At 36.1% G+C, this 14,828-nt stretch overlaps 3 protein-coding genes across 8 annotated transcripts in view; all 3 read left to right on the plus strand.

Annotated features, from left to right (window-relative positions):
- LOC661960 (Kv channel-interacting protein 1) overlaps positions 1-14,828 on the plus strand; it is a 69,200-nt gene that overhangs the window by 2,012 nt on the left and 52,360 nt on the right. For 2 of the 5 annotated variants that reach the window (XM_015985225.2, XM_015985227.2), the window contains exons 2-3: positions 1,778-1,880; positions 1,927-1,998. In XM_015985225.2, coding sequence (XP_015840711.1) covers positions 1,778-1,880; positions 1,927-1,998 — 175 coding nt within the window. Of the gene's footprint in view, positions 1-1,586; positions 1,727-1,777; positions 1,881-1,926; positions 1,999-14,828 lie in introns of those variants that run through there. The other 3 variants (XM_008192064.3, XM_064356492.1, XM_064356493.1) reach the window with 3 other exon arrangements.
- On the plus strand, positions 9,715-13,101 carry LOC662180 (uncharacterized). Of its 2 annotated transcripts, XM_064356494.1 has the most exons (5): positions 9,715-9,849; positions 9,900-10,773; positions 10,818-12,160; positions 12,216-12,343; positions 12,393-13,101. In XM_064356494.1, exons 1-2 carry the CDS (start codon positions 9,811-9,813, stop codon positions 10,584-10,586), a joined length of 726 nt encoding a protein of 241 aa, XP_064212564.1. In that variant the 5' UTR covers positions 9,715-9,810; the 3' UTR covers positions 10,587-10,773; positions 10,818-12,160; positions 12,216-12,343; positions 12,393-13,101. The 2 variants fall into 2 exon arrangements, with proteins under 2 accessions (XP_064212564.1, XP_976415.1); XM_971322.4 differs by having other exon boundaries at positions 10,818-12,343.
- LOC662108 (uncharacterized) lies at positions 13,666-14,557 on the plus strand. The gene is made up of 2 exons (XM_971319.5): positions 13,666-13,792; positions 13,845-14,557. Exons 1-2 carry the CDS (start codon positions 13,754-13,756, stop codon positions 14,505-14,507), a joined length of 702 nt encoding a protein of 233 aa, XP_976412.1. The 5' UTR covers positions 13,666-13,753; the 3' UTR covers positions 14,508-14,557.

Below are 14,828 nucleotides of genomic sequence, written 5' to 3' on the forward strand. Positions count from 1 at the left end.
GTAGAAAAAGTGGAGATAATGCTCCAGCGCGATCCAATTATACAAATTCTTGAATAAACCGATAATCAGCGGGAACGACAACGAAAGCCGGAGCCGTTGCGTGCCCGTTTTGTGTGCGACCTCGGCTCTGTCATTAAGGATCAGAAAAGTCGATCCGGTAAATAAGACTTTAGTAAATTGCACGGTGACAAGAAACTTTGTTTTTGTGAGGAGCTATTTGCTCCATATAATCACGTTCACATACGCCACAGGCTGTCCGGACCACCGCACCCGTCCTGGAATGTCTGCACGGGTTCTTTGATCCCTTCTGCTCCGTCCGCGGACCTATACCCTCTTAACTATTAACACATATGTAATTATACACAATATATATCAAATCTGGCCCCAGGCTGGGACCCTCCATGCATTTTTAACGTGTGCAAATATCGCCTCTAATTTTAAAACCCAAAACCGGAGCTAAAGCCGCCTTCACCATACATCAAGAAATCTATCAGCGATAAAATCCTCGTAGGTGTGAAAGCTGATATCTGGTCACAAACCGAATGCTACTAATGTCACTAATTAATTATACAAATGATGTATAGCCAGCTCATTAATTTAAATAAATTGTTTTTACACGAATAAATTACAGAATTTTTGGCCCAGTTACCAAAACTTGAAAACCAAAAACTGTTAACTGTTTAATTTTTTGCATTTGTGCTAATTATTATTAAATATTAATTTAAATCATTTTTTTGATTTTGATTTTTCAAGCCAATTCAGGATGTTGCATCCAATTATTTTAGTAAACAGAATTGACCTATTTTTGCAAAAATAACTAAATGTTTTAGCGTGTCACCACAATCATGGATATGTAGATTCGTAAATGATTAATGAAATGAAAAAATGACATAAAATTTATCTAAATAATTATTAGAAATTTAAATATTTTATCTTAATGCCTACGTAGTTTTTTATTGCAAAATTTAGGTGGTGCCTAGAAAACTGAAATTTTGTGCGAAGCTTTTGCGTTCGGCGGCAAGATCGTGTGATGTGTGGCCGCCTTTACTCCCGTTTTGAGAGAATGAGGTTGAAATGGAGTCGTAAAATTACACAAGCATTGAATAAAGCATTTTTTGTTTAAATAATTTGTGTAAACTGTAAATCAACAATAAAATAAAACCACGACTTTAATGTCTTATAAATTAAGTTAATTATGTTATTTTGTTTTTTCCTCCTTTTGAAATCCCCGACCGGCTTTAATAACAATTATTAAAACTTGATAAATATTCACACGGCCGTGTCTTTGACGTCTTTAGCAAGAACCAGTTCTAATGCCATCCACAGATGTTTTACCAAAATGTTGAATTTGCACAATTGCATCGTGTGAAAGTTCATTCCGATTCGTCGGCAACATGTGCGCCATATGTGTCATCGTAACATCAGTAACGGCTAACAAAAATACCGAATTTATTTTCACTAGCCGGCATCCACCAAAGTTTGGCGCGTTTTCAACCGTAACGGATTCCCCTATTTATTTTTCCACCACGATAATAAAGCTCACTGTCCTCTGTCTTAATCCCATGCTTTAAAATAACTTGGTCCCAAGCCAATACCACCTGGTCACCACTAAAATTTTCTATATAGTGTCGCTTTAGTTATACTGAACGTCGCGTGAAATCGTTTCCGTCCACAATAAACAAAAAGTGCAATGCATTGGGCTGAACCTTTGGCTCAAGTTCAGCAAGTGCGCTTATCTCTATTTATAGTTTCAGGATTTCGCATGCTTTTGTTTCAGTTTCAGCCAGAGGGCGAAGATATCGAACTGAGCACGCTAGGGGAGGGCAGCGAGCAACCCTTGAAAAAGGAGTCAAGTGGATGCTTGAGCTTCTTCAAAAATAGTGAGTTCTTCTGATTTTTGACCAGAGAAAAAAGACTTTTTTTCAGCATGGAAGAAGTTCATTGAGATCAGACCCAGTCGCTACGATGACCTAGACAGCTTGGAGAGATATTACTTAAGTAAGTACTTTTTTAAATACCGCCCCCGAAACGAATTTGCGCACTTGAATCAATGCCCTCTCTAGAACAGGGACGACACTAAAACATCTACTTTACGAGGCGTGGATCGATTGTTTTGCTGGTTTTGAGCGAAAGCTGTAACGTTTACACCTCTCATCTGCAGATGGCAGGACTATGAAAGGCTCAATAAAAATACCACCAATTTAAAATCTAAAAGGATTGTGTTTTTTTTTAATTGAGTATTGGCACTGATTATTTGTTTATCTCAACTGTGAATATACCTTTAATAATACTATGAACAATTCGATTGGCTTAATCTGATTATGCGGTTTTGATTAATTTATAAAAAAAAAAATGAAATGGTCGGTACAAGTGTCACATTTCTTTAAGTGTTTAAATCTAATTGGGAAAATCTATCTGCTGTTCCAAATCGGGCCCCAATCGCATTAAGCTCGTTATCTTTCCGCTTTGTTGCTGTTAACAAAGTGTCTTTTTTATTTTATCATTCTTGTGTGCCAACTCATTATAACTCGCGACTAACGGGATTTCGTGTCGCAAACAAATCATTTTTCATCAACATTTTTGCAGCGTTGTCAACTTTGTCCGCCGACAATTAATATCAAAGTACCAGTTTTAAAACGCCGGTTTTTTCATCCCGACAGCATGAAATAATAGACTCTTAAATCCTCGTTAATCACACTAAATTCCTTTATTTCCTACTGGTTTAATTGGTTTTTGTCGAGTTAATACCGAGAAGTTTCTTACAGGCTGAATAATGCCAGAGATATTTCATGCTGAGGTTTCATTTAATACGTGTACTAGTCCTAATCAAAACTTTGAAACTGGCATTAGGGCGAATCGTTATTTTCATTTGTAGCATTCATCGATCGGAGCTCGCAAATTAATCTCTCCTTCCGATTTTCGCCAACTTTGAGACAAAGCGTTCGCCTCATCAAGACTGAAACTAATTTATTTGCGAATCTTTTCAGGTACGAAAATATTCCGCTAAAAATATCGGAAATTAAATTAACTAAACAATCTTGTCTTTGAAGAACCAATAACTCGCTTTGAAAAAGAGCAATCACTTTATTTTTTAAAATTGAATTCTGTTATTTATTAGAATCCATTTCTCCGCGTCGGCATTTCATCAAAAGTTAAACAGAAATTTTATTCTTTCTCCCGGCTTGAAAGCTTTTTGTTTATTGTTACTCTGACATTTCGAAACTTTTAATACGTGTTGTTTTTCTTTCATTACCCTCCGTGTTTTATTTTTTTCTCCTGCATTAATTACTCTGTGTATCCGCATCAGTTTCCGATATATCTCGTGTCTGTCGGAACAGGTCATTTGGGCAATGTTAATTTAATGAAACCGCTGCCTTGAGGCATGTTTCAGAGTTATATCAAGTGTTTATTTCCTGGGATAAGACCTGCAGGCGACTTACTTTAAATTGTAACTATGGCAACAGGTGGTCCAGGGGATGCACTCAATTTTCAGCGGCGAAATTGAAACTGTGAACTGAATACGTTATGATTCGGTTGAAGGAGTTACACGAGATTTAATTCAAGCGGAATTTCGAATCAGCATGCAAGCTTATTTACGAAATTTATGTTTGCTCACAAATCATCCAAAGTCTCGCTGCAACCACGCCAAAAGAGCGGATTCCGCTGGCATTATACACACAATTAGCAAATGCTTAATGAGAATTATAATAACAATTACTATATTATACATTAGATATTATATATTATATATACAATATGTCTATAAATGAATGTAGGATCGTAGTAGGTCTTAAAAGTTTGTCGCTTCTTTTCAGAAAAAACAAAAAATGTTAGTATATAAAAAATTTGGTTTTACTGGTTGCATGAGTAGATAAAAAATGCTACTTTTTAAAAATTTTATAGAAATAAACTAATTAAATGCGACAAATTCAAATTCCAGAACCACCTAAGATCCCCCACTCTTTTTATATTACATATTATATACTATATATTATATATTATATATTATATATTATATATTATATATTATATATTATATATTATATATTACAAATTATATATGTATTATATATTATATTCTCACCTGAGGATGACCATTTTTTTAAAACATAAAGTACCAGAATAAATGTAACAATTACACTACTCATAAATAATTGTTTAGTTTATTTGAGGATAAGTATGTCTTTAAATTATTATAAATGATATCATATGTTTCCGATTTTGGTTGAAATAGATAGTATTAAAAAAATTTAACAAATGTGCTGTTGATGGGAGCACATAAACAGCGATATAGATTATAATTAAAATGAAAAACGTAAAATATTCGATATTTTGCTTATCCGCTTGGATACATTTGCATTTTCTTTTAAAACTTTCGGTCTACTTTTCTACGTGCGTCTTTAATTTTTTCAGGCGCATTCCAATAAAGTATCCGAGATGGTATTGCATTAATATTTCAGACCTCCTTTTATTGCTGATCGTCGTCGAGTCAATTGGAGTGAAATTCTGAAATTCGCATCGATGCGGAGTTAAAACGCGTGAGATTCGGCACGTGCTTCATCCGAATAATACCTTTACCGAAATGGAGAGAATTATCATTGCGTTAATCAGATAAGCGTAATTGACGCCACCATTGCACTATCGACTATAAGATACCGATAATTTACGGCTTACTTTAGGCAAGGGTTCGTTAATAACAATCATCTTTACTTATCGCTATCTTACCAGAACACGGTTTTACCAATTTATGGCTTAACTCCACGAGTTGACACTTTCTATTTTAGCCGACAAAGCTCTTCCTAGTTTAAGGCTTAGCACGCTTGAAGCTAGTTCAATTTATGTCATTACAAACACAAACAAACGCGGAGAGCAAATAGGAGTGTATTTTTGTGATACTAGTTATTCTAAAACGTGGCGGTTTTTACGACGTTTTGTTTTATTTCGAAGGTTTGAACGGAATGCTGGGAATTGTTAAAGAAAGCGGCGGTGCAATTGCAACACTGACCCAATTCTGCAAATGGGGGTTTTAGCCAAATTGCTTATGTTTGTGCTTTTCTTTCTCCACTCGACAACAAAGTACCCGCTTTCTCACTACGTTGTTAATTATCCAATCGAGAAATTAGCTACGGGACGTGTGTTAAACTATTACAATAAGATCACAAACTTTGCTGAAACTTTCAGCTAAGAACAGATGTAGCAGCTAACGGAATTTATCCCTGGCAGTCGTCTGTGACATGAAATAATAATTCTGGCGGAAAGTCGCAACAAAAACAAATATGCTGCAGTTTCAGCGAGTTAATAATTGCCCCCGAATTTGAGAATTTCTTCCAGAGTTTTGTGAAACCTTGTAACAAGACTAACAAGCTCAGGAGAACAATAAATAACACACGAAATTTCGATAAAGCCTCCGTCCATTTAGCTGCACAAATACACTTTTTCGAATTATTAGAGCGTACAATTTATAGCCCTCTTAATTCTGTTGCTTTTATATTTTCTTTGAAGCTTTTGTAAATAACAATCCGAGTTTATTTTCGGGATTCGTGACTGGAATGTGTTAGGTGGAATCGACGTGAGTTGTTCTTTTTCGGCGCAAACTTAAATTAAGGTTTTAAGTGTTTACCCATGGATAATTAATCTGCCGAAGAAAGTTTGCGCATTTACTTTGATTTTTTATCCCTTTAGACACCTACTCTGCCTCGCAGCTTTCGCTAAGAGCTGTCAAATTGTGTTATCGTTAACTCCAAACTTATTTATTCGTTTAAGTTTTATTATTGGGGAGAGTAAATGTGAATTATGATAAATTGGCATCATCCAACATTAGCGTCACTTACAGCAAAGCGAGCTCATAGAAATAATGGACCAATAAGTGCTGGAAAACTTCTCCAAGAAAAAACTCCTCAAAACTGGTTTAAGGGTTGTTAGCATTTACCTATAATTTTACTGCATTCGGTATTATTTGTGATCATATCGACATGATAAATTTGCTGGCAGCCGTGGGTTAGTAGTTGCCAACAACTTTTTGTCAACTGTTTTATAACTATACTAAATGGATTTACATTTAAACAAGCTAATCGACGATAAAATCAGATTTATAGCTTTGAGATTTATTCTTGTAGTAAGCGGTTACCCCCACATTTGCTTACTGATTACTGGGCCATTATTTATTATTTAGCAATTTCCGATCAGGTGATGCTTTATCGTGACTAAAGTGATGAGTTGCTTTAGATAGCGATTCGAAGATAAATCTCTATGTTAATTCAAGTCGGTAAAAGTTTGCCGATGAGCAAAGTTTTATAGAATGGAGCCGATGAATTTTTAAATTGAAATTAAAATTCTGTACCATGGCGGACCATGAGCGAGGAAGAAACGTATTTTCTCGTGAAATTGTGCATAAGATATCAGGGCTCGAACTTGAGCCATATAAGTAATCAATGGATTGTAACAGACGAGCTTTCTACACGAGTAGACTCGAACAAAGCTCATCGTTTCACAATGTTAAACGTCTCCGGTGAATTTGCAGCCTGGATAATTTCAATAAAGCTCATAAACATCCTTGAAACCTACCACATGACAGACTTAACCAGAATTGATCGTTTTTTTACCACCTGAAAGCCCAAACTCGCAAAAGCTTTTAAAGGATATGTTTTATTATAAATCAGCATGATGAGATGTCATGATTTTTTCGCGGGAAATAAGTCAGTTCGTGACAAAAGATTAAGGAACAAATTTTAAGCCAGCCAAGTAAAAACTTTTCGATATGGTAGCCCGGCTGCCAAAGTTCGGGAATTTATGGGTGGATGCGGTCGCTTTACTTGGAGCAATACTAATTCTGTTAGAGCTTTTGGTGCAAGTCTGCGCGCTTTCGCGACGTGTAATTAAATTATTAGTTCATTTCATTTACTCTAACGACGTGTTTCTTCAAGAGCTGCGAGAGTACTTCGGAGTGTGTGGGATTGATTTCGAACAGCGAGCTTTCAAACGTGAGTTATTTGTAAAATTTCGTATATTATTTATAAAGTCTAGGCTCTTCCATAACTTTCTTTATTATTCAAAAGGTGATAAATTTTAAATTGTTCTTAGCAACTCGACTTCTTTTCGATCTGCACCTAGTAAAAAAGTAATAATTATATCTGTAGACTAGAGCTTTTTCGCTGCCTCAGTAATCATTTAAAAAGCTGTTTCCACTGTGGAGTTAACCCACTGCGAAGAGGAAATAATCTGAGGGTATTACTCTCGGTCAGCTCGTTTAAGCTGTGGAAATTGTTGGTGGACATTTCAAAGTTCTACTTAACACTTAATCACTTCTTATCAATCAATTTTCAGTTAAATTATGTAACTGCGTCGGACTATACGAAAGTTTTGGTTTTATTCCGAAGTTCTCGGTGATTTATATACGAAAGTCATGTAGTAAGATTTCATTTTATCTACACACAATTTGCAATGTATCTTTCTATAGACGTTAACGTTACGAGTGCTAGATTCTTTTCTCTGCAATTTCAGTCGTTGGGAACTATTGAGTCGGAAGAGATAAAATTTAAGACTTTGAATATCTTTTTTGATCTTGTTTTTAATAAAATCTTGACTGCTCCATAATTCAGTTTTTGTAATATTGGAGCTTATGTTGAGAATTATTTCGTTTTAAGTGCTTGTAAATTCAGCCCTTTCTCTATTTATCGGAAAAGCAATTTCGCGAGCATTACATGCGTTATGGTTTTATTGTACCAGCGAATAAATCTAGATATAACTTCTCGTATGTCGTATTCCTCAAATTTATGTCGTACGATTTCCTTAGCTAGGGGAAAGTTTTCAGTTTCCTTGTTAGCGATAAGTGTGCAGTAATCAAAAATCCCTTTTACTGAGCTCAAAATTGTCCTTCTAGTCATTGTTTCTTGTCACAACAATTTCGTAAATGTTCTGCAATTCAGGAAATATAAACCCAACACAACCCTGAAAGGGTCTCTGAAAGCAAGGATTATCACTAGTTGAAGTAGTGCCTTTACAAATATGAACTGGAGCGTCATAACGTTCCTTATTAGTTATGAAACCTTTAATCCCTTTTGACACGCAGTAAACACATGTTGGCTTAGCATTAACATAAATTTGCCGAAAAGTTCGTGTGTGGATAATGACGCAATTTAATGTCGTGACGATTTATCATTTAAAGGAGATGTGCGAGGGGTTTAATATCAAGTAAGAAGGTTCGTTTGCCATCCCTTGCGGGAAATAACATCGGACTGTCGGAAAGATAAATTGCAACCTAATTAGCACCACATAATGATCGTGTCGAGTTTTTCGCAGAGAGAAAAAATTCAATTACGGAAACGCTACGCTGTTTCAGCTTTGATCTTGATGCAGCTGCAATTACTTAACCCGGGAGTGATTAATACGTACCGGCAATTTATAAATTCAAAGCACTTTCGTCAATAAATTGTTTTTTGCGTCTTTTTCAATCTCCTCCTCCAGGTTAAATTTGAATTTCTCACACTCTCGGGGGAGCATAGGAAAATTCAAATTACATTCGAGCCGTCCTCATTACAATATTTTCCAATAGAGTAGTATTTTCTTTCAAAACGTGCGAGCGAGGCGTTTGTCACATTTGTTGAGTCGGCTGCAGGTAAAGCATAAATTAAAGACAGCCAGTGGCATCCGCGAAACCTAATTGAAATTATAAATCCTCCCGAATTAAATCGAAATATCAAGCGCGTTCTGAATATTTGCATTTTCCATTTCATACGTGAATCCTTTTAGGGACATTTAGCCGGTATAAAATTTTCAGCGAACGCAATCTAAAATTACATAAATATTTAGCGAATGATTGCGGACGGAACATTTTTGTTGCCCCGACACTTAAATAAATAAAACGGCAATGTGTTGCGGAGCTTTTAATTAAAGCTTAGCACAAGGTGTTGTTTATAAGCTAAGAGGTTGCCGCCAGGTTGCACCAGAAAGTTTTATGAGATACTACCGCGGTAGTTATGGCAACGGTAACAGATTAAACGATTTATGAAGATGATCTACTTGGATTATCCCGCTATTAAGGAAAAACATGCAATCATGCAATTTAGTTACATGTTACTGCAGGCATCGTAAACCATCAGCGGAACAATTTTATCAGATGGGTTAATTACACCAACAACTAGGATTATTTTAACCCGATTTGCGCAATATATAGGGTGTTCGAACTTAAAGTTGCTCGAGTGTTGTCCAAAAAATACACTTAAAACAACTTGTTAAAGTTCTAAAAGTAAAACCAGAGTTTTAACCTAAAGAAAATGGTAAAAGGGGTGTAAACTATTTGATTTTATATTGGAGCGGTGGTATTGTGATTCAGGGGAGTGGTTTCATTTATACAGTTTTTGTCCCGTAGTTCAAAAGCTTCGTATAAATCACTGATGTTGAGACAGTCACTAAAATCCAAATGAATTATTTATTAGGTCGACACAAAAGCTGATAAAGGTATACGTGTCAAACACAGCCAATGTATCGATTAATCACCCCGTAAAGTTATTATGCAAATCGATTCGATTTTTGTGGAGCCTTATTGAGCAAAACTGCCTTCAACCAAATTTTTCAGCAAATTAAAACGAAAACACACCTCGGAAATCTTTATAATAAATTATCACCGCAATACATTTCACATCAATGAAAGAATTATCACATTTTTTTATTTTTTTAAAATTTATCTTACAGCGGTTTGCAATTACAATCTCATTGAAATTATTTTTTTGGTTTTTTAATCAGTTCATTGTCTCGGAATTACATTATAAAAGCCGGGTTTAAAGCGCTACCTCAATAATTAAATATTTGAAAATGTTGAAACAAATTGTGTGCACTCTTGTCGTTGCCCACGTAAGTTTATACGACTTTAATTTTCCATTTATTTACTGACTTTCGTTAAGTTTGGCGCTGCATTTGTGGCAAACCCGGTCCAAAGTGACATCGTCCCTTTTACCCTTTACGACCAAGCGTTGAAAAAACTAGAAGAGTTGCGAATAATCGTCGATAGTGCCATAGCATCGGCCAAACTAACTCTCACTTCCGCTAGCACCTCTCATCACAAATACGCCGACGAAAGTTTAGCAGCTGCTGATGTCAAGCTCCGAGACGAAGCTGATAAAATACAAGGTTCCATCCAAGACATGCAAAATATCGCCAATGGTGCTGGTGTTAGCATCCACTCATGCCTGCGGCTTACGCAGCCCCAACTTGAGCGAGCTTTGGCAGACTCGCAAGGCGAGTTAGCGAGTTGTGTCTCCGGAGTGAATGGAGAAGTTGATACTAATATTAACGATGCTAAAAGAGGAGTTGATGCTACGACGGGTGATGTGGACGATCTTTTAGCACAAATTAAATCTTGCACTACTGGGAGCATTTTATGCTTGTCGCCGATTATAAGACAAATTGATGTCGATAAAGTGGAGTTGCCGGAATTGATTGAAACTGAGGTCCATAAAGCTGTAACTTTAGTTGACACTTTAACCCCGAAAGTTGACCATTGTTCGGACAGTAATGTCTCGACGTACGTCACTGAGGCCACCACCATCCTCCAAAGTATTGAAGATTGTGTTAACCGTATTTTGCCCTAAATAAAATGATTTGAACCACTTTGTTTTTCATTACGATTATCAAGTATCTTCCACGTTGATAAATCACAGCGTTTCGCACGAAAATTTTATCTTATACCACTTTAAATCGCCGCTAAAGCTACGTGTTTTACTAAATACGATGTTTAAGCAAGTTTTGGTGTTGTACTCTTTTGTGCTAATCACACAGGTAACAATTAATAAAATGTTAGGCGAGTCTTAGAGTCATTTTAGATTAGCAGCTTTACGCTTGTAAATTTACACGCCCCTATAGACGATGCCAAAGCTCTGCTGCAAAATCTCAGCGAGCTAGCTTTGGGGAACATTTTGGTGGCCCATGACCAGATAAATGACTTGGGTTCAAACCTGGCTGCCTTCAGTACGGACGTTATATTCAAATCGGAGCTAGACATCCAGGAAGAAACGCAAGCAATTGATGAGGAAATCTCCAATTTCAAAAGTTTGGCCGACGCAGTTAATAAAAACATTTCCGAATGTCTTGATGGCAACGAGGATAAATTGAAGAAATTACCCGAAACTTTTCGCAAACAAATAAGGGAGTGTGTTGCTGGAGTTCAGAAAGAGAGTGATTCTTTGCTGTCTAAGGTTTTCTATAATATTGATATTATGATGAATGTTGTGCACGATTTGAATTTCCAACTTGGACAATGTGCTGATGATGATAATAGCTGTATTTCGGCGGTTGTTGATAAGATAAACGAAGCCATGGAAAACATACCGTTGAAAATCAAAGTTGAAATCAATTCGGCGAGTGATCAAGTGGAGCTTTATCAGGCGAAAATTCAACAATGTGCAGATTCGGGAGTCGCTGGATATGTTGAAAATGTTACAGATATTATGAGTGACGTTACGGTGTGTGTCAATGAAATTATCTCATAAAGCACGTCTTTATCTTGGTAAAATAATAGAAAAATATACGACTACAAAGTTAGAAAAAATTGTTTCATTATAACATTTAGTCATGCGACAAATCTTTAATTTTGCAATTGCTGTAATTCGAAAAATCTTGGCATCTTATCGCAGTTTATAAATAATTTTTAAGATTTTAGAAGCTTCTATCTTCTTTGATTTAGCGACCGATAAAGTACTTATTAGTGTGATGTAAATATTGTGTTTTCTGCTTATCACTTTATCTTTATCTCTGCATCTTTACCATTTTGTTTTTTCAAAAAACAAAAGTACTTAAAGTACTTTTATTCTATTTTTAACTGATTTTGCAAATAATACATGTTTTATCAAAATGACGTCAAAAACTGGGGACTTGAGATTCATGAAATTTTAGAGGATTGGTTTTATATTTTCCTAAAGCACTTAGACTAGAAAATAGAGTCGAGTGAGCTTTCGGGATGTTTTTCAAAATGTGAAAAAGCGGATAAATACGCTCACAGCGTCTTGTAAAAGTTTAAGTGTGTAAGGATTAACAACTTTGTGTCTGAGTTAATCCGTGCATTACAACTTTTTTGATAAAAAAATTACCTATCTATTACTGTACTATGATTGATTGTTACTCAGCGCCCAGTCTCCTAAACCTTAAAAGAATTAAGTCTTCGCTGAAGGTTTCAAATGCACGTTGCACGCAAGCTTCGATTTTTATCTGATAATAATTTCCAGTATTTTGAATTAATTATCTTACGAGAGCTACTTAACCGACTGCTATATATAAAGACCCGTCCAGACTTGGTTTAGTAAAAATAAAAATAATGGCTCTACAACTTGTTCTTTTGTGTGCGTTGTTTGCTGTAAGTACCCACAAACGAACTGAACGATTTATAACTGTATTACAATTAGCTTGCAAATGCTGGACACTTCGCCCCGCGCGATTTGATTGACGAGGCAACTCGTCAACTTGAAGAACTCAAACAAATCGTCCATGGCGATATTCTCGTAGCTCACAACGATTTATCTGATGCTGCAATGGCCTTTAACACATATGCCGATACTATTCTTAAACAATCAGTCATTTCGATACAACAAGAAGCAGAAACAATCCATTCCCAATTGGAAACTATCAAAGAGTTGGGACACGCTGCAGGAAAGGACATTTCCAGTTGCACCAAAGTTCGGGAACCTTTCCTAAGACGATTGCCGGGACATTACACTGAATCGATAGTCAAGTGTACACATGGGTTGATGGGAGAGGCCGGTGGCATTGCCAAAAACGCGAAATACATCGTGGATATTACCATTAACCAAGTTCATCGTCTTGAACATGAACTTGCAAACTGCAAGGGGGAAATATTGTGCATTTCGCCATTGCTTACTGAAATTGAATTGGGAAAAATTAGACTGCCCCAGAACATTAAAACCGAAGTTCAAGCCACTCAAAGTGTTTTAACCACGTTGAAAATATCGGCACAGTCGTGTGGGGATGACCATGTGGCTGAATACACAACAGAGGCGACCACCATTCTTGGAGACATCACGGCTTGTGTTGACAGGATTATTCCCTAGGTTTTGAAGCTTGTTCATTTAAATAAACAATTATTCGAAAGAAAAACGTGGTTTTTGTTTCCTTGACGAAAAATCATTCAAGACTATGAAGCAAATTATTTTTGTAAGATTACAACAAAATATATTTAAATAAATTTAAATAAAAAAATTTAAATATTTAAAACTTAAATAAAGGCATTTATTATTATTATTATTATTATATATTTGCACATGTTCCCAGCAAAGACGTTTCTTCGTGTACGTCACAGTGATACAGTTATGTAGACGAAATAAATCAGCATATCAGTGGTTTATGATCAAAAGTTGTTACCATTTTGAGTGATGCTTGAAATTCTTATTGTTGGTAAATGATAACTAAAACATCAAGGGACATAATCGTGATCTTGATCTTGATAACAGCAGAGAATTTTCTAGATTCTTTCAAAATATTTAAACAGGAGTTTAAGCTGTCAGAATTTTCTAAAACCTTTCTAAAAATTGCTTACTACACGAACAAAGATTTTTGGTGATTAACAAATTGTAATAATAGAAAAATATAATTATAAAAATTCGCACTTTGTGCGAATGTTTGGACGATTTACTTGGTATTTTTTTATCTGATAACTTGCAGTATTATGAATTAATCATCTCATAAGAGCTACTCAACCCGCTACTATATAAACACTCATCTTGACGTTTAGTTTAGTAAAATAACAACAATGGCCCGACAACTTGTTATTTTATGCGTCTTGTTTGCTGTAAGTACCCAAAAACGTAACTTTACGTCAATCACTGTTATTTATCAAATAGATTGCAAGCGCCAAACACTTCGCCCCTCGCGATTTGATTGACGAAGCAACTCGTCAACTAGAGGAACTCAAACAAATCGTCCATGGCGACATCCTCGTAGCCCACGACGATCTCTCTGACGCCGCCATGGCCTTTAACATTTACGCAAACACAGTTCTGAAAGAATCAATCGTTTCTCTGCAAGAGGAAGCCGAAACAATCCATGCACAGTTGCAAACCATCAAAGATTTGGGACATGCTGCAGGAAAAGACATTTCCACTTGCACCAAAGGTCGCGAACCTCATCTATTGAGATTGCCGGGACATTACGCCGAAGCTATAACCAACTGCACACGTGGCTTAATGGGAGAGGCCGGTGCCCTTGCCAAAAACGCGAAATACATCGTTGATATTACCATCAACCAAGTCCATCATCTTGAACACCAGTTGGCTAATTGCAAGGGAGAAATCTTGTGCATTTCGCCACTGATTACCGAAATTGAATTGGGAAAAATTCGCCTACCCCAGAACATTAAGACTGAAGTTCAGGCAACTCAGAGTGTTCTAACCACTTTGAAAATTTCGTCACAGTCGTGCGGAAACGACCATGTGGCTGAATATACCACAGAGGCCACCAGTATTCTTGGAGATATCACGGCGTGTGTCAACAGGATTATTCCGTAGATTTTGAAGTTTGTTCAATCATTTAAATAAACAATTATTCGAAAAAAAAACGTAGTTTTGTGTCCTTGATCGTAAAATCGTCATGACTGAAGATTTCACCTATCCTTTGCCGAATACGTAATATCAGTAAAAATAAAGACGTTTCTACAAATGCAGACAATTTTGAACTTAATTTCCTCAAAATACTAAAACTTTATAAATGTGGATAATAGGTGCAGTTAAGGCTTCAGGGTACCGAAGCGATTGTTGAGAATTGGTGTACTACAAGTTGCATACTTTTTTAGACCTGTTTTCAGTGCATAAAATGCAAATAATGTAAAC

The sequence above is a fragment of the Tribolium castaneum genome, chromosome 4, assembly GCF_031307605.1.
Source record: "Tribolium castaneum strain GA2 chromosome 4, icTriCast1.1, whole genome shotgun sequence".
Classification (NCBI taxonomy): domain Eukaryota; kingdom Metazoa; phylum Arthropoda; class Insecta; order Coleoptera; family Tenebrionidae; genus Tribolium; species Tribolium castaneum.

Bases quoted from the DNA above. Each gene is read 5' to 3' on its own strand.
- LOC662108 (XM_971319.5), top strand. From the start codon at position 13,754: ATGGCCCGACAACTTGTTATTTTATGCGTCTTGTTTGCT. The intron at 13,793-13,844 runs GTAAGTACCCAA...TTTATCAAATAG, and splicing joins TTTTATGCGTCTTGTTTGCT to ATTGCAAGCGCCAAACACTT.
- LOC662180 (XM_971322.4), top strand. From the start codon at position 9,811: ATGTTGAAACAAATTGTGTGCACTCTTGTCGTTGCCCAC. The intron at 9,850-9,899 runs GTAAGTTTATAC...ACTTTCGTTAAG, and splicing joins GCACTCTTGTCGTTGCCCAC to TTTGGCGCTGCATTTGTGGC.